The following is a 23,977-nucleotide window of genomic DNA, read 5'->3' on the forward strand; positions in this document are numbered from 1 at the left end:
CCCCCTTCACTACCACATGATATGCTCTCTCCCCATCTACAACAATACTGTCAGTGTACTCAGGCCTCATATTTAATCATTTCAGAAATGTAATCAGGTGCTTTGAATCAGCCAGAGAGAGAGAGACGAAGCATTCAGTGGGCAATGCATCCCGGCTGTGTATTTACTCTGGCTCTCACTCGCTCTCACTATTTAAAGATAGTAGATACTATAATAGATAGAGTAAATGCATGAGGTCATACCTCGACTCTTACAGAGGAAGTTGGAAAGGGCAACATTATTAAATGTTTTCACTCGCAAGTAATTTACGGGGTAATCCTATGTCCCCAGGATCATTATGTTCCCTTCCATCCTATTAGTGTTATGGTTGGGATTAAGGTTAGGGGTAACGTACGGTGGAACTGAGGGAACGGGCGTCGGGCAGCTACAGTACACATTGCTGTAATTTCTACACAAATATACTAGCAGCCGTTCGCAAACCCTCGCAAATTGGGCCGAAGTAATTCGGCCACATTCTTCAACCCAAAATGGTTGAGAGCCTAAGAGTTTGAGTCTACTTTGTAATAATTATAGCCAAGTCTCCATCCCCATATGTGGCAGAGACAGCTAGCTACTATTAAAAGAAGATAAACCTAACTTTGAGTGTACGAATGGAACCAAATGCATTTGGTTTGGTGGTATAAGATAGCGAGTAGAGACCAGTAGAGTTATTGAACCACAGCTGTGGTAGGTTACACAGGCATGTATATAGCCTACTGTATGTATAAGCACTCCCCCTATTGACCTAGATAACATCTAAAGCCTGATTTATACACTGTTGTATGATGGTATATAATTTAAAGCATATAACAGCAGTTTCTTGCTCATTTTCTCCCTCTCTTTCCTATAAACATTCATCATCCATCAAATGATCACATGACAAACTAATATAATGCTAATTTCATCTCACAATTTCATAAACCTTTGAGTTTTGTCTACTTTTGTAAATGTCATTTTGGCGGAGAATTTCACAAAATGCTCCACTTTAACATAATATAATAATACAAATAATAACACTATATACGGGGGCAAATATGTCTTCATTAACACTGAATAGGAGACTGAACTTATGGTCTTGCACAATATGGTTTTAAGATAAGAAGCATTCATAAGCTATACGTAATTATAGTGCTCTGGGTTCAAAACTACAACCTGGACTACAGACTTGAGAGAAAACATTCCTGCATCCTGTCAGCCAGTGTTGTTTTTGGCAGCAAAGTTTTATTTTAGTTTTAGTCATAGTCTCTTGAATAGTTTTCACTTAGTTTTAGTCACATTTTAGTCACCTGGAATGTCTTAGTGTTAGTCTAGTTTTAGTCGACTAAATATCATAGGATTTTAGTCGACTAAATCTACAGTAAAATGTATTTTGTCAGACCTTGATGCCGTCGTAATGACTGTTTTTACACTTTCTGAAAATAGTGTATGCTGATTCCAGAGTAGAAGGGAAGATATAACCTCATTGTCAGCTCTGTAGCAGTGGCTACACTATAAGACCATATCCAATATGCTATCTAAATAAGGAATATTCTTTTTTTTTTTTTTTTTTTTTAATGTTCTGTTTATTCATTTTTCGTTTTTTACAAATATAGAAGTAAATTGAGAAATACAAACAGAGTAACAAATACAAAAAAAACTTAAACACAAACAACACAAAAATTCCAAATCAAGACAACCAAAGAACATTCAGAACAAAACAAAACAAAAAATAAAAAATAAAAAATAAAATAAAAACCCACTCCAATATAGTCAATGTACAAAGCAGTTCTTGGTCACAAACATCATCCAGACAAGACAGGTTGGCTAGTCAGGCGACAGCTATTCAGGTTCAATCGGGGGCACAATAAATAAGGAATATTAAAACATACTTTGATATAGTGAGTGACCGAATACTCTGATATCAACAATGATCTGTGATACGGCTCTGGGCCCTATCTCACCCCTATATCTCCATATATGGAGCTGGTCTGTTCTGACATCATTCTGACATCTGCATATACTCCATATCTGAGCATGCCTGACAAAGAACTCCATATATGGGCATACAAGGGACACAGACATAATAACTGGGTGGGGCATTCATTTCCAACTTGCATCGTTCCAAGTAGGCCAGTGCACAACGAGCACCGCTCTAGAGGCTCTGGACAGGGCCCCTGCCCAGGCTCTGGACAGGGCCCAAATTAGCCAATTGATCACACCTGATCATCTCTAAATCTCCATAATTTATATGGGGCCTGTTCTGACATCACAATGTTTGTTCTGACATCTGCATAGACTCCACATTTGGGCAAGCCTGATAAAGAACTCCATATATGGGCATAACTGGGTGGGGCATGCATTTCGAACTTGCATTGTTCCAAGTAGGCCAGTGCCCAATGGGCACCACTCTAGCCTATCTATAAACGCATCCAAGTCTCTGTACGTAACTCGAGAACCATTCGCCCCCACCAACTTCAAATTCGACACACGTGTTCCTCACCGCCACAGGGAGTGCAGTGCCTGGTGTCGAGTCTGGACCTGATCACCCCTATATCTCCATATATGGAGCTGGCCTGTTCTGTTCACAACACTCCATATTTAGGTGTGCCTGACACAGAACTCCATATATAGGAATAAAGGGACACAGAGAGACAGATACAGAAATCTCCATATATGGGCATAAAAGGGACATAGACAGAAGAGAAGGGTGGAACGGGTACTCTGATACGGGTACAATGGGTATTGCGTGGCCGGGTGGGGCATGGATCTCCAACATCGATACCGACTCAGTGCTCTACAGCCGGGCACCGGTCTAGTCATAATAAATGACAAAACTAACATTGTTAGGCCAAATACAATTTGAAATGTTAGTAAGTAAAGAAGTATGGTTCTCTAAAACAGGAATATCTATTTGTGATAGAACAACTTAAACTGAATTAGTATCCTTCTCTACTATCCCTGTCCACTATCCCTGCCACTATTTTACAACCATCCTGTATATATAAACTCCTATGCAAGGCTGACAACTAGTGGCCACAAATAGGTATTACTTCCTATGTGTCATCATAGTTCTTTCCTGAGAGAAAAGTGTGTATAGAATATGTGTAATATATATATTCCTAACTATTAACCATATTTTCAATACAGTGTCTAGTTTAAATGGTTATGGTAGCCATAAGTATACTCATGGCCAGGCCCCATTATCAAACAGTTTTGTGCTTGGAATAGCTTAACAAGTGCTGATATTGGTAGTATGATATTGGTAGTCACGTCTTTTCATAGCCTACATTACAATGTATTGGGCATTTCTCTCTTATTCAAAGCGTCTTCTAAGTGTGAAATCAGAGTAGGCACAGTAAGCATGAATCCAGTCAACAAACAGGGTACCTGTAAATTGTCACGAGTAGAGTGCAAAGACAACAATGTCAAAGAAACTAGGACACCAACCATAAACAACATCTAAATAACATTCTTAACATCTGTGGTCAAGAAAACAATATATAACCAGAATGTGAACAAGTAACCAACATTATTTATCTGCATAGTAAATTGGCCCTTAGTGGCCCTTCTGGCTCCAAAACTATGGAATGCACTTCCCATTGCAATCAGAACTACAGATTCACTCCCACTCTTCCGCCACAGTCTGAAAACGCTTTTATGTAGACTTAGATGGCAGATAAATGTAGACTTATAGCATTTTATGTAAACTATATAGTTATGTAGCACTATATAGTATATATATGCATAGTTTCATTTTATAGATATTCCACTGTTACGTTCTTAGCTTACGTATATGATTCATGATAACTACTTTGTATGTATGATGTATCGCCATGCTTTTTGTTGTCTGCTAAATGTCTAAATTGAGGGGGGAATGGCTGTTTGTAGTCGTCCTACACACCATGCAGACATTCAGGGCACGTTTGATTTGCTGCATCAGCAATACAGAGAGTGAATTTAGCATCATGTATCATTACTGCAAACAATAAAGTTATGGAGATATGGTTAAATAAGCAGGGAATGTCCATAAAATGCTTGTCTTCATCAAATAAGCCAATTCCGGCGAGCTGCCTGCATTTGAAAACGTTGAATAATGACAGTTACAGACATGTGGAGGTCCCTGGGGGGTCCCCGGAACATCCACACCCCCAGGAACGCGCCCAGGGGGCGGCCCGGTTCCGGCGAGCCATCCCACGTCCGAAATGGTCAAGAAATGACAGAGTTAAGGTGGTTGCACACTGGACGCGTTTTTCGGAAAACCGATGGAGAAACGCCACTAAAAATCCGAAAAATGCGCTCAGTGTGCAGGGACCTTTACCGTGTTGCAAATTTTCGTGCTCGGACATACAGACACAGAGACAGACATACGGACGGACGGATGAACATAGCTCCGTAATGGAGTGGAGGCACCGCTCAAAAACACAAACACTAAACGTTGACAAGACATAATCATAACACCGGAGTGTACAGAACATTTTCACTCGTAAGCCCTAACACAGCAGCACCACAAAGGACAAATACTGACACAGTAAAGTTTAACAGCCTTCCTTTGTTATCTGATCTAAGTGAACGGGAAGGGTTCGCTGAGGGGATAGATCATGTCCTCAATGTACGGGGTGTCATGCCCTTGAATGACTTGTTGGCCGTCAGTTTTGCACTGGGAAGTGCAACAGAGCGGAGATGTGAATATTTTGTGGAGTTGCTCCAGTGAGCAAGCTGGAAGGCGATTAGTAACATCAACGTGATAGACAAGTGATACCAGTACATAAGGGACAATAACATAACATTTTATTTAATTTTTTACCACTGGGGCCTTAGCATCCCAATTCTGGGAGGAACACTGATTGCTGAAAAAATTGTAGATCTACAACGGGTTGCAACGTGACATTGTGTGAGCTCGATTGCCCATTTTTCATGAACAGATTTGGTGCAGAGGGGTCAAATGGATCAAGTACAGAGCCGATCCCAGTCAACTAAGCATTAGTTTCAAGACTGAGGGTTTAAATGGTTAAAGGTTTCATGACATTCCGTTGCATTTCTTTTTCTTTTTCTTTTTTTCTTTTAGCTTTTATGACCTCAATTACACTGAACTTTGAACATTCAGTGGATTTTCTGTGGACTGAGGTTTTCTCTGTGTGTTCCGAAGCCTTTTGAGCTGCAATGAAAACAGGCAACATCCCTCAACAGTAAGCATGTTTCCATAAAGCCGAGGTTTTGCGCAATGATGCTCTTGTGAATAAAATCCTGAATGGAAACACTTCAAAATGCGAATAAGTCTATCTTTTTCGCAAAAAACACTTTTGCGCTTGCAGGGGGTGGATTTTTGGGCTATATCGCAAATGTAAAATGTGCAAATGGGGTATGGAAACACTTGCGGAAAATATTTCTAATTAGAAAGCATTGAACTCACATTATATCGCTTTTGAACAGTTGGAAAAGAAAAAAAACACACGCGATGGTGAGCAGTGGACCCAGGGTGGGTGGGATGTTGAATGGATACACACTCTCGAAGCCTCTGTCTGCAGGCTGAGGCTCTTGCTCTCTCCTGGTGAGTGCATTGATCATGGAAGTTACTGTAGATCAGTGCTATTTCTCCTAAACAGCTTGGAACGGAACGGACGAGGGGAGACTAGTCAACAACAGAAGCGACATCAACACGGCCAAAATGGAAATGTACTGTCAAGTCGCAGGGCAGCGGTCCCTCGGCCTCGTCCCTGTAGGCCTACTTGAAAACGAAACTATATCAGCCCCTGTCAAGTCAACAACACACGCCTATTTGTTTAACAGACAGCCTGATAAGCCTATCTCACAGAATTTCCCCGCCCCCCTAAATACGCCCCCTTTCGGGGTTAGTGGTGATAGCGTGACGTCACTCCATAGACGCTACATGTTAACAGGGGTAATTTAAGAAGTCTACAACTTTTGTTTTCTCAAGGTAAGGTTTGTTCTATCTGTTCGACCTGATTTACCATCTTGTTTGCTTCATAATAATATTGGTCTGTCACATTTTTACATTAGAAAATGTACTTAGATTCTCCAGAGAAAAAAACGTGTAAATGTTAAAGACACCACTATTTACCGGAAGTGGGCGTGGAAAGCGGGCTGTGAGATAGGCCTATTGAAAGACAGCCTCTGGACAGCAGACTTGCAGACCATTCGCCAACCAGGCAGTACGTGTATAATATTTTGTTATAGCCTCAAATGCACCGTGGTGAAGCACAAATCAGACAACTGTGTGTGTGTGTGTGTGTGTGTGTGTGTGTGTGTGTGTGTGTGTGTGTGTGTGTGTGTGTGTGTGTGTGTGTGTGTGTGTGTGTGTGTGTGCGTGTGTGTGCGTGCGTGTGTGTGCGCCATGATACAATAATCGTGTAAGATTATCCTGTAGTGTGTGATGCAGATGCTATCAGATTTCAGATCGGTAGTGTCTTAACAAAACATCAAACAAAATAAATGTCAGATAATATGGGCCTCTCTGTGCGTCTCACTTGACTGGCAAAATAGCGCCACCTACTGCTTATTTAATATCTCCCATGTTATGCCATGAAACTTACTTACACAAAGACAATGACTTATTGTATTACAAATCTTACATTTTTAATATGCAAATTAGGCATTATATAGGAAAATGTGCAAAAAATTTAAAATATGAAAAATCTACTACTGTGGAATTTTATATCAATTCATAATTAATGTTCCAATTTTGTAGGTCTGGCTCATGGACTAAAAATTGGTTCTGAACTGAACCGGTTCCCAACCGGTGGAAAGGGGGTCTCAGAGTTACAGACCCATAAGGGTCCATTTGGTTCCAAACTATCATTTAGCTGGGAACCCCCTGGAACTCCCTCAAGGACCCCTGGGGGTCCCCAGACCCCACTTTGGGAACCACTGTTCTACAGAATGTGGATGTCGGGGTTTAAGTGATTAATTTGATAGTATAGTTAAATTGTGCTATGGCGTGAGAGAGCAGATGCTACATCAGTCTATGACACAGTAATGCTTCACTATCAGGCAAGATAACATCCTTTGGCAGATGAGCTCTGGTTATTAATATATTATTTTTAATAGTATTCAAATGTACTTTTATTACTTGTATTTCTTTATTGTTAATGTTTCACGTTTTGTGTAAAGCACTTTGAATTTACAGAAGGAGGAGAGGACACTTAGACGGACATTTAGAGCCTCTTATTAGGTGCTAACGACTAACGTTTCGACCTATGCGGTCTTCATCAGAGTCATGTCACTTTGAATTTATTTGTTGTTGAAATGTGCTATACAAATACACTTGGCTTACCTTGACTTGAAGCACAGCACACTACAGCACACTACAGCACTCACTACAGCACACTACTCCTCAGTCAGTCACTTTGAATTTATTTGTTGTTGAAATGTGCTATACAAATACTCTTGGCTTAAACCTTGACTTGAAGCACAGCACACTACTCCTGTTCCTAAATGATTGTGTCCACCAGTCCGAAGGCATGGGGGAGAGCAGTGAGCAGTGTTGATTTCATCGACTAAAACTAAGACGAAAAATGTTCGTCGACTACCTTTTTCCACTGACGAAAACTAAATGGAAACTAAATGAAAATGAAGCTATGATGACTAAAATGGTAAATGGTAAATGGTGCATTTATATAGCGCCTTTATCCAAGGCGCTTTGCATAGATTGTGCATTACATTCACCCATTCACACACCCATTCATACACCGATTGCGGCGGAAGCCATGCAAGGTACCAACCAGCACATCGGTTGGTATTATTGACAATTTCGTCAACAAATAAAAACTAGACTAAAATGTTAGGAAGGGACTAGTGGACAAGAGATCCAGTATAAGTCATTTTACACTTGGTTGCATGCTGAAAATAGCTGATCTACAAGTTCACAACGCGTCACAGCGCGACACGTTGTGAACTTGTAGATCGGCTATTTTCAGCAAGTGTAAAATCAGCCATTATGACGCCATCGAGGCCCGTCAAAATACATTTTAGTCGACTAAATCAACTGTAGATTTAGTCGACTAAAATCTTATGATATTTAGTCAACTGAAACTAGACTAACACTAAAACATTCTGGGTGACTAAAATGTGACTAAAACTAAGTGAAAACTATTCAAGAGACTAAAACTAAAATCAAAATTTGCTGCCCAAAACAACACTGGCAGTGAGCACTCCATCTGTGTCCGTCCGTCCATCCATCCGTCCATCCGTCCGTGTGTGTCCGTCTGTGACCGTCTGTGTACAGCTAATCTCCGTTTGGCACACATGTCCCTGGAGCCAACAACGAACCTCTGCCCCAAATCTTCCAGAATGGCCTGTTGGCACCAGCCGCGCCACCATGAGGCAGATTTCTTTACATTACTTTTTTCACATTTTATCCATACATAACACAAATCGGTACACACCCTCTATAGTCATGTGATCAACACAGATCTGTCCGATTTCGATTGGCTAAGATTCCCTTTCAAAGTTTGCACGATTGGTCCGTTTTTTGAACAAAATGCCTCAACACAGCGTGCGATTTCCATGAAATTATGCACGCACATTGCCAATAGGCCGAGGAATAAATAAATGCCCCCCCCCCGCTATTCATTTCAGTGAAGTTGCTCAGTGGCGTTTTGAAGCAACCGGAAGAACCGTCTACTTCTGCATTACTTCTGCAAATGCGGAAGTGCAACCGAGCACTCAATGTTAAACTCCAGCGGTGCAGGGTTTCCTCGTCATAAATCTACAGGTCCGCCTGCAGTTCACGCTCGAACCACTAGGGCCGAGTGCTTCAACGTTGGAGAGCCTCCCTGGGGGCTTGCTATAGACCGATTAAAAAACGGGTCCCCTGGTCGCTGCGAACGTATTTCCTGTAGGCGGAGACAACATATCTGCGGTGTAAACTCGCAGGTCTTCTACTGAATGGTAGAGTGACTGATGTTAGTCTGCTCAAATGTTACTCTTTTACCTGCTTTTTACTAACACTAACTTTACAAAGATGCCCAGAACATTGGGATGAACCTGTGTAGTTTATGGCTGCTCCAACAGTAGTGGCCACATTCAACTTTGGAGAAAAACGGGGAATGTCAAAAAATACACAGCGGTGGCTGAGACCAGAGCCATAGAGTAATGGTTGAGACGAAGCAGTGAAAGGTCCTGAAAGATACATAACGTTAGTCTTACCCAATACCCCATCTTTCTGTTGTATGAACACAAGGCTGCTGTACTTTATACCTCATATAATTGAAATGCTTAGTATGAGGAACAATTAATGCCACCCTTTTAACATTGCCCTATTATAGTGCCAGCAGGAGGCACATCAAATTTAAAAAAAGCAACAACAAACTCCTACACATTTTGTTCAAACATCACAAATGTTCCTGGCCTGGTGGAGACCTGTGCTCTGAGGAGCACTTTTTCTAGTTGGTTGTGTGGCCTTGAACATTGTATTGCAGAATATAATCTGAGTCTGAGAAGAGCAGCTCCTTAATGATTTCAGTAATCCCCATACTCCGTGGGGAGAAGGTATCCCCCTGACTCTGTTTAAATCCCTAAACCAACTTTGACGATGGAGAGGGCCACTATAATTCCACTCTCACGCCAGAGGGCCACATTGCATATTACTGTTGTAGCAAAAATAGCCGATCTACAAACTCAAAACGCGTTGCAGTGCGACGCGTTTTGAGCTTATAGATCAGCTATTTTTGCTATATTTGAATTGAAATCCTGAATAATTGTTTGCTATTTTTGAATTGCAATCCTGAAAAGTAAAATTTTTATTTAATTTCAAATGCCTTTAGTTATAGTTATGTTAACTTTATGAACCAAATACAAATACATTGGACATAAAAAAGACAATAACATTCTAATAGTAGTAATTAGCTGAAATCAATCATTTCTGAAATCAATACTTAGGCTAACTAGTATTCTGATATTAACCTGAGGGCCGCATTAAGTGATGGTGGGGGCCGCATGTGGCCCCCGGGCCACCATAGTTGCCCATGTATGCCCAAAGCCTTTTCTCATTCAAGTTTTCATTATTATAAATCTTTCACATACAGGCCCTTGTACAAATGTCAAGGGCCTGATTGTTAATCAGAGGACTGATTAACAATCGCAGCATCCGCAAAACAAAAGCACTGAGGCTTCGTACACACCTTTCGGACACACAGATCTGTCCGACCGACCACTGATTACATTTTTATGATTTGATGCCTCCATGTCCCACAATGCTTTGCGCGATTTGGGCGGTGCTACGATACACGGAAATAGATGCACATATGTTCAGTGTAGTTTTCTTGACTGCAGCAGCAGCTAGTTTGTCGAGGCCGTTTTTCACACTCACAGTTCACTTAGAAGGTCCGGATCAAGGACCAAGGACCAAATATTTGCATTTTGATTTTGGTCCGTTTGGTGTTCACACTGGACTTTGTAAAGCGTACCAAATATGTAAACAAATGACACGTGGACATGTTAAGCGAACCAAATAGTGAAAAAAAGAAAAGAGGTCATTTAGCGACGGAGGGAAAAATAACATGAGGGGGTGCGGGAAATCACTGTCTACAATTTTTGGGCGCAACCTTCAGTCACACAGAGAGAAGAGAACAGCAACATGAATCATGATTGCAGCAACAACTTGAAATTGCATTAATTTAGTCAGTTAAGCTTCAAGTCAGAACAGCTCCGCTGCAGTTGAGTCGACCTATATCACGTCTTTTGCTATAGTGATGTAATCAATTAATCATTTAGGACCACCTGTGTAGCTTATTTAACATTTGCTCCATTGGCTCTTTATGCGTGCGGCCGTGCGCTAGAGCGAGACAGGATGATTTTAAATATTTCTCTGTCTGCGTCTCTCCCATAGAGCTATAAAATATATCGGGTCTCTCCCCCCACATCATCACATGTGCGCGCGTCATAACTTTGCGTGGTGGCGGTGGCGCATGCTTAAAATAAACAGATCTACAAGCTTACATCGTGTACCATACCGTAAGTACCATTCGTGTCGATAACTTGTACATCTGTTATATTTGCGCATGTGAACCTCGTACGCTGCCATTACATTTCTACTCTATGCTACTCATAGACATATATGCGTCTACTATTAAAATCAATAGTGATCCCCGTAAAAAAGACATGCTTTTAGAACTAATTATTAATGCAGCCTCACAACTGCCGAGGCCCGACGGCTATTTTGGCTATCGTCATGTATTTCTGTATATAGAATAGAACTTAGTACCATGGACTCACTCACTGGAGACAGCCGTGCGCAACTTGGACTCTCCAAGTTACGCACGGCCGTAGCCAAAAGAAGACATACAAACAAGCGATATAATAGTCTGTGTCACGTAACTCAGAAGACTACAGCCTAAACCCCACCCAGTGCTGTCAAGAACGGAAGTTCTCTCCTATTAGTTGGCGGTTAAAAACCACCCTTCTGTCCGAGCAGCAATCAAATAGCAATCAGGCATCGCACACGGACCAAACATTTGTTCTTTAGGTGTGTACGCAGCCTCAGGCCTCATTCACACGTACCAAACACCAATCAAGCAATGTTTGGTCGTTTTTTTGTTTTTTTGGGCCACCACAATGCTTTTCCAATGGGAGTCACATGGTTTGATCAAACATTTGTGTTTGATCGCTGATTAATGATTGCTCCCCCCTCATCAAACAAAAATGTTTGGTCAAACCATGTGACTCCCATTGAAAATGAATTGGAGCAGCAATCAAAAAGCAATCAGGCATCACACACGGACCAAACATTTGTTGTGTAGGTGTGAACTAGGCCTCAGGCTGCGTACACACCTAAAGAACAAATGTTTGGTCCGTGTGCGATGCCTGATTGCTATTTGATTGCTGCTCCAATTCATTTTCAATGGGAGTCACGTCGTTTGATCGGACAAACCTGTCCGATGTGGGGGCGGAGGGCACAACAAACACATCGGACACCTTGTAGTCAAAACAGCCAACGAACAGGGTGGGACTTCAGATCGGACAGAAGGGTGGTTTTTAACCGCCAACTAATAGGAGAGAACTTCCGTTCTTGACAGCACTGGGTGGGGTTTAGGCTGTAGTTTTCTGAGTTACGTGACACAGACTATTATATCGCTTGTTTGTATGTCTTCTTTTGGCTACGGCCGTGCGTAACTTGGAGAGTCCAAGTTGCGCACGGCTGTCTCCAGTGAGTGAGTCCAGTCTGCTACTAAGTTCTATTCTATATACAGAAATACAGGACGATAGCCAAAATAGCCGTCGGGCCTCGGCAGTTGTGAGGCTGCATTAATAATTAGTTCTAAAAGCATGTCTTTTTTACGGGGATCACTATTGATTTTAATAGTAGACGCATATATGTCTATGAGTAGCCTAGAGTAGAAATGTAATGGCAGCGTACGAGGTTCACATGCGCAAATATAACAGATGTACAAGTTATCGACACGAATGGTACTTACGGTATGGTACACGATGTAAGCTTGTAGATCTGTTTATTTTAAGCATGCGCCACCGCCACCACGCAAAGTTATGACGCGCGCACATGTGGGGGGAGAGACCCGATATATTTTATAGCTCTATGGGAGAGACGCAGACAGAGAAATATTTGAAATCATCCTGTCTCGCTCTAGCGCACGGCCGCACGCATAAAGAGCCAATGGAGCAAATGTTAAATAAGCTACACAGGTGGTCCTAAATGATTAATTGATTACATCACTATAGCAAAAGACGTGATATAGGTCAACTGCAGCGGAGCTGTTCTGACTTGAAGCTTAACTGACCAGCACGGCTTCAAGTTTAACATGGAAATGCCCGTCGATTTGATGCGCAGAAATAACATAGGCCTATATCGAATCAGGTTAAGGTGCACACATGGAAGAAAAGTCCTTTTTATCGGGATTCGGGGATACTTTGTTGTAGGCTATACGTCTCCGGTGAATTGTATGCACCAGCAGCAAGCACATTATTGTTCAAACACCTGCTCCTCTGTTCATCTGTTGTCTTATTAATGCAGAATTAATGCAATTTCAAGTTGTTGCTGCAATCATGATTCATGTTGCTGTTCTCTTCTCTGTGTGACTGAAGGTTGCGCCCAAAAATTGTAGACAGTGATTTCCCGCACCCCCTCATGTTATTTTTCCCTCCGTCGTGAAATGATCTTTTCTTTTTTTCACTATTTGGTTCGCTTAACATGTCCACGTGTCATTTGTTTACATATTTGGTACGCTTTACAAAGTCCAGTGTGAACACCAAACGGACCAAAATAAAAATGCAAATATTTGGTCCTTGGTCCTTGATCCGGACCTTCTAAGTGAACTTTGAGTGTGAAAAACGGCCTCGACAAACTACCGCTAGCTGCTGCTGCAGTCAAGAAAACTACACTGAACATATGTGCATCTATTTCCGCGTATTGTAGCACCGCCCAAATCGCGCAAAGTATTGTGGGACATGGAGGCATCAAATCATAAAAATGTAATCAGTGGTCGGTCGGACAGATCTGTGTGTCCGAAAGGTGTGTACGAAGCCTGACAAAACATTTTGAAGGGACACTTCACCCCTTTTGCAACCAGATCTTATTTTAATGATGTTTGGTAGACAAGAAACACTTTCCTGGGGTTTTTATGTGGGTAATATATGTGTTTTTAGATATTTTAGAATTTCAAGGTGTCCATGATTTCATGGACACTGGTCTTCCTTCCTTCCTGGACTACAAGTTGTCTCAGTAAGACAGCCCTCTCCCTCTCCACAAGGTGGGGTGAGTGTACCAAGCATTATGGTAATTGTAGTCCAGGAAGGAAGTGAGACCAGTGTCCATGATGGGAAAGTGTTTCTTGTCTCCCAAACATCATTAAAATGAGATCTGGTTGCAAAAGGGGTGAAGTGTCCCTTTAAGAAAAACAAAACAAAACATGGTACATAACAGGATCACATCAACCACTTGACACAGACAGTCATAAACCCCCCAGCATGGCAGCAACCCAATACTTATCATGAATACATGCACGCACGTCTCTCATACACACACACACACACACACACACACACACACACACACACACACACACACACACACACACACACACACACACACACACACACACACACACACACACACACAGTCACACACACACACACACACACACACACACACACGCACACGCACACGCACACGCACACGCACGCACGCACGCACACACACAGCCTTTAGGCTAGTGGTTAGTTAAGATGTTGGCTTTCCATGCAGGAGACCCGGGTTAGAATCCTGGGCGTTACATGGATATATAGCCTAGACTTATCTACCACTACCTCTACTATCCTCTTGTCCTAAAGCCTTTTCTATAGGGACGCCAGGAAAGACAATGCCTTATCACCCATTAGCTAATGTCTCATAAATTATGTATTCTCAAACATACTCACATAATTGTCTCCACCAGGCCGAAGGCATGGGGAGAGTATGTTTTGCACTCCGTCCGTCCGTCCGTGTGTGTCTGTCCGTGTGTCCGTCTGTGGACAGCTAATCTCTGACTGGCACCGTTGATCGCAGCCAAACTCTGCACATACACTCCCTGGATGCCAGAGCTGAACCTCTTCCCCAATTTATTTTTTGACAGTACACCTACAGATTTTGTCCGAACATCACGCAAATTGGTACACAGTCTCTCTATAGCCATTAAACGAAATGGGTCTTTCAGAGATTGGCTTCCAAGGTTTGCAGGAGTGCTCCGTTTTGAACAAAATGCTGCAAATCATGAACACATTGTGTGATTTCCGTGAAATTTTGCACGCACACTCCCACTAGGCAGAGGAAGAAATGCCGCTTGACAAATCAGCCTCATGGTGGCGCTATAACTATAATTTGTGTTTTTAACTGCACTGATCTGTGTAAAACTTTGTATGCATAGGCCTACTCCCTAGAGGCCAAAGAAAAACCTTTGCCCTGTATTTTTCACATCTGCCTTTTATAGTGTCACCAAGAAGCCGACTTATGTAAAACACAAATTGGTTTGATTGATTGATTGATTGAAGAATGTATTAACAGTTTGCAGAATTACAGTACATTTCAAGCACAAACTCAATACAAAGGCTGTTAACTGTGAGTGGACGACCCAATTAAGCATTACACTTGTTTCCAATAGGGTCCACCATGTTCAAATCATCAAAACATTTAGAGACGTACAAATAGACACTTCTATAGACAGAACAGGAATTCATCATGATCTCACACACACATGATCTCTATAGTTATGTGATCAAGACTGGTCTGTTTGATTTCTCATATTCCATCCTGTTTGGCTAAGATTGGCTTCCAAAGTTTTCTGGAGTAGCTTGTTTTGTACAGAATGCTGCAAATCATGAAAGTCTGATTGCAGTGAAACTGTGCACGCATATTCCCATATTCATATATGAGGAAGACGCCATATGCCATATAGCATGAATGATCAGTGTGCTTGTTCTATGATTACCGGTGCCTCCACTAACAGTAACAATGATGCAACAATATATTTTGCGTATTCTTTTCTATTGTTTTTAAATTGTGTAAAATAAAATAAAATAAAATAAAAAGTGCATAGTTTGTGACAGATCCTGTTCAGAATGACCATGAGACTGATCAATCTATTTGTCCTACACAGTACACAGAAACACACTTACATCAGCTAAATGTAGCTTACTGGACAACTCTAGGCTTAGAGAAATAGCTTAATTAATTATACTTACATTTATTTACATTTCTGTCAAGTTTCCAGTAGTTTGTTTGTGCTAGATTTTAACTTGTGTTTCTATTTACTTTTTTATTTTTTTTATTAGGCCTACCTGCATGCATGCATGCAAAAATATTTTGTGTTTTTTATTTTGTGTTTTGTATGTTTCTCTATGGACCCTGAGTCTGCAATAAAGGCATTCATTCATTCATTCATGCGTTAGAACTTTAAAAAGTCCGGACAATGTTAATGATATTTGGTTAATCTGAGCTATAACACATTTTTACCAGATTATTTATCTTCCTCTCTCACAAAGTCACAATAATAGCAATAAAGACCAAATATCCTGATTTCTCTTCAATTCCACATTTCCCCATTGATTTTTTCCCCCTTTTTAAATATTATTATTATTAATAATATTATAGGTTTTAGGACGAGGCCTATTAAAAGACCAAATAGTTTGGGAAGTTCCGTTCTATTCAAAATTCCCCCAATGAGCTTCACTTTTTTCCTTTTAGATTTTTTTTTTATAATCGCAAATGATAATGGACTATTAGAAATGCCTCCAAAAAGCCAATGTTGTTGATAGGCTGCAGTGCTACCAGCTGAGGAGGAGAACAAAATGCATTTCAGTGCACGTCCTACTTGTAAACCTCTATAGCAGGGCGATTCTGCGCGTCCCCGTGACTCTCTCTCGCCACCATAGAAAACAAAGATATCTGAACGGCTTCCATTACAACCAGGAGGAGTGCAGACTTCAGGAATACACGAATTTGGCCCCGGGTGATCAAAAACCACGTCTGAATATGGATTTACAGTGGCTGTAGCATCTTTACATACCGAGCCTTCTTGGCCAAGAAGAGGCTGACGGGCAAGGAGGGCATTTAGCGAAACCCGACGGAAAAGAACTAGTTTTTTCCTCCGTCCGGGGGTTGCTTTGTCTTATTAGCCACCTAACGTTAGCAAACCATCATTGCCATTTTTTTTTAACGCACAAGCTATTCAGCTAGTGATCACTAGCTGCCTGTGGGACCCCGCCGGGATGCATCGACATGTTATCTAACAGTAACTACTGAAAGGGGACGTTGGTTTTTTTTCTTCTTTTAAAGAAGAAAGAAAAATATCTCCGAGAGGGACCTGAATCCGAGCGGAGCTGCTACCCCAGTGTTGTCGACATGGCGGAGCAGGGCTACGGATCCTGGTGAGTGAGTGCGCAGAGCAGGCTCCGTACGACGGCTGCTCAGAGCTACCAGAGCTGCTGCTGCTGTGTGTGTACTGTGTGGGGGGCTACTAGGGTCATTTTCTCTTCCTCCCCACTTCACATACAACCATGACATTGTCCGTTATGGCGTGCACGTTAATTCGTCTGGATGTACCTGTCATGATGTGTGTATATATTTGTTCCCCCCCCCCATGATTCGCCAGCGGCACTGATCATATTGCAACTGCGAGCGAGCAGCTAAGTTGTGTTGGCTAGGATGGTAGCAACAAGCCAAGCTACCTTTTACCCAAGCCAAGCTATACGCTTCATTTAATAAGACCTCGTCGTCGTCGTCGCTCGATCGCAAACATTTTGACGTGTTTTTATTCGAGAAAAGTGTCGTCTGACTGACAGTCGTTTCGGTTAAAGACCAGAGACGTCGTTTTTGGTCGAGCGATGAGGTTTCAAAAAAACAAAAACGACCAGACCTAGCAGCTGATGGTCTGCTCTGAGTGACCAAAGCCAACACCACAACAGCCCGTACGACTGTTTGTGTCGCGCGAATAAAATCGGAGATCTACACAGACGACCCCACAGCGCGTTGTGACTGTCAGTGAGCTTGTGGATCGGCTATTGTCGGCGAGCGACACCGCCACGCAACAAAATAATATAAAAGAGGGACTGATCAGACGTTGGACAGCTAGCTAACCGGGTTGATCAACCCACCCACCGGTTAACTAGTAGCTCAGTGACTGACTGTCTCTTTAGTTAACATTGGTGCTTGAGTCTGACAAGTGGTCATTTTGGGACAATATGGATTGTTGTTTACATGGCGACGTATAAAGGGTTAACTTAGTCAGCTATTGGTACCAAATCATGCACCGTTAACAAACTAAGCTAATTAGTTCGCGTAGTGTTAGCTTTCGTTGTCTTCTAACTCGCACACAATAACAGCCTTTAGTCAAAGATAGCCCAAACATTTAGACTCTCGTAGAGGTTGTTTGGGCTAAGTCAAAGACCGTGTCAGATTAGCAGGCTTATTATTATATCACAACCATGTCCGATATGTCTAGCTGCAGAGCACGCCTTGACTGGCTATTACTATTAAATTAATTAATGCTAACAGTTCATTCTTGTGACAAACCATTTTTTGCAGCATAACGTTACCTGCATGGCTGGGTATGCTTGATCAGCTGTTCAGGTTTAGTTAAGGCCTAGCTGTATATTAAGGCTATATTGAATGAATGTATTGCTATGGCAAATGTCTTGTCAAAATTGCTTACAATTTTATGTTTTTGTCTACACTGAACAGTTTTTGCTTAGAGTAGTAGTATGCATGTTCATGGTGGACAAAATTAACCCTGGACTAAATACATACGTTATAAAGCCATTATAGGAATAGGAAAGGATATCTCTGCAATATCGCCAGCTGGTTTATTTTGTGTACTGTTATTGGAGTGACTCGTAGGGGTCATAATTGAATCAACGGTTTATCCTGACACTGACAAGGATCCCTTTTTAACTTTGAAACACGAATTCTTATCATGGTAGACTTCTATTCAGGATCATATGAATTAGAGCTGACCCTTTTGAATTTATCCTAGGCTGTATGTTACCGGGAAACGCTCTATAAATCCTGTAGCCTAACAACTTTAGGATTTTCGTTTTTTTTATTGATATATTTAAGTGACATGTTGAAGCATACCACCTGTGTGAATCGGTAAATCCTAGTGTCGTTTGTGAACGTCTCATAGAGCGCATTCTGAGATTGGCTGTTTTCAGAGAAGACTTTTGGTGTCTTATCATCAATCACCACCAAATATGTACACCGGCAGCATTGCATTGGAGCAATATTATTCATTAACCTTAGGGCACTTTAAATATTATATCATTTTGTTCTACATAACCACCGGGTGACAAACTAAACATACAGCAGCTAATGTTCTGGACACTTTATATTATATTGTGTAAATATCCATAGACATTCTATCTGGAAATACCACAGAATACGTTTGTTTACACTCTGATCTTGTCAATGCTGGTGGACCTAGTATAGAGCCTGGGGGGACTACATGATCTAGTCTATACACTACACAGTGTTTTAAAGGTTCGGGTCTGAGTGGTTAAGCCTGTTCATTTTATAGTCCAGTCATACATGTTTTTTTCATCAGTGACCGTAAAAAGATAATTTATGGTTATTTTCTTGATGTAGTTGGCAGCAGTCGCACCGTTAACCCTAAAGTATTGTTCAAAATGTTCGCTCAGTAATCCTGGTCTCTAAACTACCTCCCCCTGGCCAGCCAGGGCGCCTGATGGAGGGGAAAGGAACTGGTCGGAATAACGTGTTCCTTCCACGCGCTACGTCCGGCCGGTTTTCTATCTTGTGGGTTATGATAAACATTGTTAACTTAAATGTTGAGTTTTACATACCAGAATCATTGCTGTTAAATACTAACGCTAATCTAATTAGACCAAACCAGACAAACCTTATTTTGTTGGAAGAATGTTTAAGCATGTCCTTCCAACACAATCGTCAAGTACTTTTGATGTTTTCCCATTATCCATGGCCTGATATTTGAGCATTGGTTGGTACGGTATTAGTTGTTTGGGGTATTAATATTGCATGTTTTCAAAAGCACTTATGCTTCTGAAATCTCCTGGTATTGTGACATAAGCAATGATTGGTGAAGTGAACTTTAGGACATTTGAATGTGAAGCCCTAAACCCTTAGCGTTGTTCTAGTTGGTTGTGATGCAGCTGCTGAATGCTCCATTCATGAATCTTGACTCTTAACATTTCCAACATATTTCCAGGCACTAGATTTAGTTGGCGAACAGTACCAGTATAAAACAAAACAAAAAAAAACAATGCATTAAGCCAGAGAAAAAGACTTGAGTTTCTCTTTTCCCACTTGATGTAGGCATAGGTAACATCATAGTACCACTGACCTCATAGATTGGTCTGAGCGAAACTACCCGTACATTGGGTACAACTGGTATTGTATAACCGAAGGGGCATGCCTTCCGAATGGGCATCGCACTATTTTCAAAAGTATGAAACATGGAAGAAAATAGCGGCGGTACTTCAGTGGCCTACTGCCAGTGTGCACAAGAAACCTGGCGCTGATCTGTCCAGTGGTTTGCATTAACCCATTCTGACCTGAGATCAGATTCTAAAAATGTCTTCTACATCCTGACAGTTTTCTGAAAAAGCTATGTTTCTATGTCAGTGGTTCTTCGATTTTTCAAAAATAGCGACCTACAAGCTCATAGCGCGCCACCGAGTGGCGCGCTATGAGCTTGTAGATCTGCTATTTTTCAATAGCTAAAGCATAACATAATGCTAACACCAAAAGGGGTTCCCGCCCAAAATGGGTTAAGATTGGTTCCAGACACCCAAACATACAGACCGACACATAGACAGAGTCTCTCATAGACGGCGAGCCCCCTGCAGAGCCACACCGTTAAATTAAAGTCTGAATAAGATGCGTTTGTTGTCTGTTCCATCATGTTGCACATGATGCTGCTTGCTGCACATCAATAATACATTTACATTACCTGTAAATTGGCTTCTGTATCATCCCCGTTTTGAAGGCTAAGGGCCGAAACAACCAGCAAGCGCGTGTGCATATTAACGGAATTAGCAACAGAATATCATAGACAATTTTTTTTTACAATATTACCGTTTCATAGCTTATGTGCAAACATTTCAGCCTCGAATATGAGCAAGTAGGAGCTTGAAGTAACCGAAGATATCGATCTGGACAATGTTAGGCATGATAGAAAACATTATTTTGTATGCTTGATGAATTTTTGATTCATAGCTGCCATATACTAATGCAAATACTCCTGTTGCACGTAGTTTTCTATACTATCATGGTTGTGTAATAATAATAATAATCATGGTTGCATAGGGCTATAATTTCAGTAGCTTGCTGTGAACCCATAGTACTGTAGGTTGGAACGGCAAGCAACGCCTTCATCCCTGGTGGTACAATAACAAGGAACTGCAATGTTTTCAATGTGGTCAGCCAAGTTAATCCTGGATATGGGTGCAACTATTGATGTCCTGGATATGGGTGCAACTGTTGATTATCTTACATGTAATTATATTGATTACTTTTGTGATTAATCAAATAATCGAGAAGCACATTTAAAAAAGAAATTATATCAATGGAAAGAAAACTCGAAAAAAATGTAATAGAGTTCTTTATAATCGACTAAATCACTCGCTTACTCTGAGTAACTACTTGAGCCCTATTTTATACTTTTTTTTTGTACAGCGAAAATAGCAGATCTACAAGCTCATTGCAATGCCTTGGGTGCTTGTAGATCTGCTATTCTTTGTTATTTTAGAAAATGTATGAAATGCATTAGTGAAGGGGGGTCCAGGAGTCGGGGTTTATGTAAAATGTGCAGTTAATCTAATTGATTTATAAATGTTTTAATAAAACATCTGCAAGAGTATCATATGCTGATAAATGCCTGGTTGCTTTGATTATGCATGTCAGAAACTGTCTTTACCAGGTGGATTAGGACTAAACTGGACAGTCTTTTTTTAAATTGCTGATCAGATTAAGAGGGAAAGCAATTGGCTCGTGTAGCAGCTGATGAAGGCACACATCGGTTTCATAATGAGTTTTCGTGTACAGTGTACAGCCGATCATGTAGTTGGTTTTAGTACCAACTAGGTTAGGCCCTGGTCCTACAGTAATTCAAATTAGATTTCATGGCCATCTAGTCTGTGATGGTTCTTTTTTTTAAGTATTATCAATTGTGTTCTTTTTACACATTTTTCTCCCAATTTAGTCCTTATGCCAATGAATTCCTACCCACACATTGCTGTTGTGCTGTACTGGCTCATCTGTCGATGAGGAATCCCCAACAGGAGGACACGGCATCTTGTGTTTCTATAGATACGAATATATACCCTGGCACATCCACGAGCCAAGAGTGTATACTATATGCTCTTGGCCAAGTTGGATGTGCCGTGGTGGATTCGAACCCTTAGACTTAATGTGTTGGGCAGGTACTTTTACCCCTGTGTCACCAGAGCCCACTCGCCACTCAATGTCTATTTATTTTCACAACTGTTCACATTGCTTTGTTTTAACCGTTGCTGCTTGCTAGTGAGGCTTTTTAGACTCGACAGGCTCTGACAGCAAGCTGGCATAATAATAACTAACTGCAGCTACGGCGCAATTCAGATTTGCGTTTCATCGGGTCACGTTTCTGGTAATAGTTGCTCTAGATTCTAGTGACTAGAGAACACATGGAACAGAATACAGCATGACAGTTAGCTGATAACTCTCCATACCCGGAGGTGGCAGCAGTCTGTATCATGGCACGTGTAGCAGAGACCAGCTCCAAAGCAGAGATGACACGGGCCCTTTCACAATACCATGCAAAGAACAGACCTGCATGGCTGCATCGTTTCGGAAGAATGTCCTTGTTGGGTAATTTGGGGAGAACTGTCATGACAAGTGTTCATATTATTGGCTCATAAATGTCTGGGCAAATATATGACTGAATAAGATTTATTGTAACAAATTAAATTAAAACCGATGCAAATCATGCAATCCAGCTGGGTGATGGGCAATCCCTGTCATTACTGACTAATGTTTTCAATAGCGGCACTCTGAATACAAAGCATACAGTACATACTACTACAATGCCAAGAAATATTACCACTGGATTATATTCCACAATGGATATGTAGTTCTAACACTTTTAAAGCATAACAGAGATGGCATTTTACTTTTACTATTAGGATGTGTGCTAAACCTTTGACTATATGGTTAGGTATAGTTATTTAAGAACATACAGCATAATTAAGCATTCAAATAAACTGCACTTATTACAAAGACTACTGTACTGTACTTTCAACAAGACCGGTTTTATTGAATAGCAGATTGCTCAAAGTTGACTGGTTAAATAACTTAACTTTAATGTTCAATCAATCAGTTTTACATAGGCTATTCTCTCTGCTTGGATGGGTTATTCACTGCACCACAATTTATTGGGAAGACAAAAAAAAGACAAACTGAGCATTTTCATGCCACTCATGTCAATATGGACCATGGCAAATTGTTAACGAGGTGCAACTTCCCATTGGCAGCCCATTCATCCAAACAGAAAAGTCCTATCTGATTGTATTACACAACGTCAAACTCACCAACATTGCAGCTGTACGAAAAGCCCCTCTTTTTATCCTCAAAGTGTTTTTTTCATAAAAATGCACCGCAGACATGCTACTTTGTGTCCTTGCAGGTGATTCTTTTTCTAAGTATTGCAGTTTGGAAGTGCTCGTTAGATATCACTCAACTGCCCTGCGTTAGCTGCAGTGCGTACCACCTTTTTTGAATTTGCACATAATGCAAGAGGCAGCAGGACATTGCTTTACTGAAAACGAGTGCTTTCAAACTCTGATGGCAAGATGGCCCCGGTCTGCAAATGGTCAATTGCGGGTCTGTGGTTTACCCCACGGAGTGCATCACTTAACTTAAGCGTGGTATTGGTAATGTGGATAATTGTCCTAGCCCTGGTTTTTCAGTCACAGGAGGGGAAAAGGAGAATGGACATCATCTGTGCTCATTTACAGTTGGTTGCAAATTGCAATTTACACACGTGAAAATTACACTTTAAATATCTGATTAAGTTTCCTGCACCAATGCAGAATCGAGGAATACAAAAATAATTGAGTATGCCAAACCTAGTTGAACACTTGAACTAGTCACTAGTTTTGCACATTTCATTTGCAATTGGTCTAATACATCACATCATTGGCAGTCTTGGCTAGTTAGAATCTCTCTTATTCACTTACTTGCCCATCTTCTTGTTTTACATTTGTTACATTTCTTTCTGGCAATTTCCAGAATGTATCCATTCCAGGCTAGACATAAGGAGGTTGTGAGAGGATGTTTTCTTTGTTGTTGCCAAGTATGTGTTGTTTCCGGCTGACTCCTTCATGTTTGGAATTGTTTGCAATCAGTCCACGACATGTTTGTTTTCAAATATACTATACAGTAGAGGTGCTCTGATCAGGTACGTTGGTACCGATCAACAATTGTTTTTCTCACGGTCGGCCG

At 41.2% G+C, this 23,977-nt stretch overlaps 1 protein-coding gene across 2 annotated transcripts in view; it reads left to right on the forward strand.

The window, feature by feature from the left end:
• Positions 1-16,367: 16,367 nt before the first annotated feature.
• The window catches only part of sppl3 (signal peptide peptidase 3), a 42,867-nt gene continuing 35,257 nt past the window's right edge, over positions 16,368-23,977 (forward strand). For both annotated transcript variants that reach the window (XM_079524744.1, XM_079524745.1), the window contains exon 1: positions 16,368-16,890. In XM_079524744.1, coding sequence (XP_079380870.1) covers positions 16,865-16,890 — 26 coding nt within the window. In that variant the 5' untranslated portion in view covers positions 16,368-16,864. The remainder of the gene's footprint in view (positions 16,891-23,977) is intronic.

The sequence above is a fragment of the Electrona antarctica genome (genome assembly GCF_951216825.1).
Source record: "Electrona antarctica genome assembly, chromosome: 16".
Taxonomy (NCBI): Eukaryota; Metazoa; Chordata; class Actinopteri; order Myctophiformes; family Myctophidae; genus Electrona; species Electrona antarctica.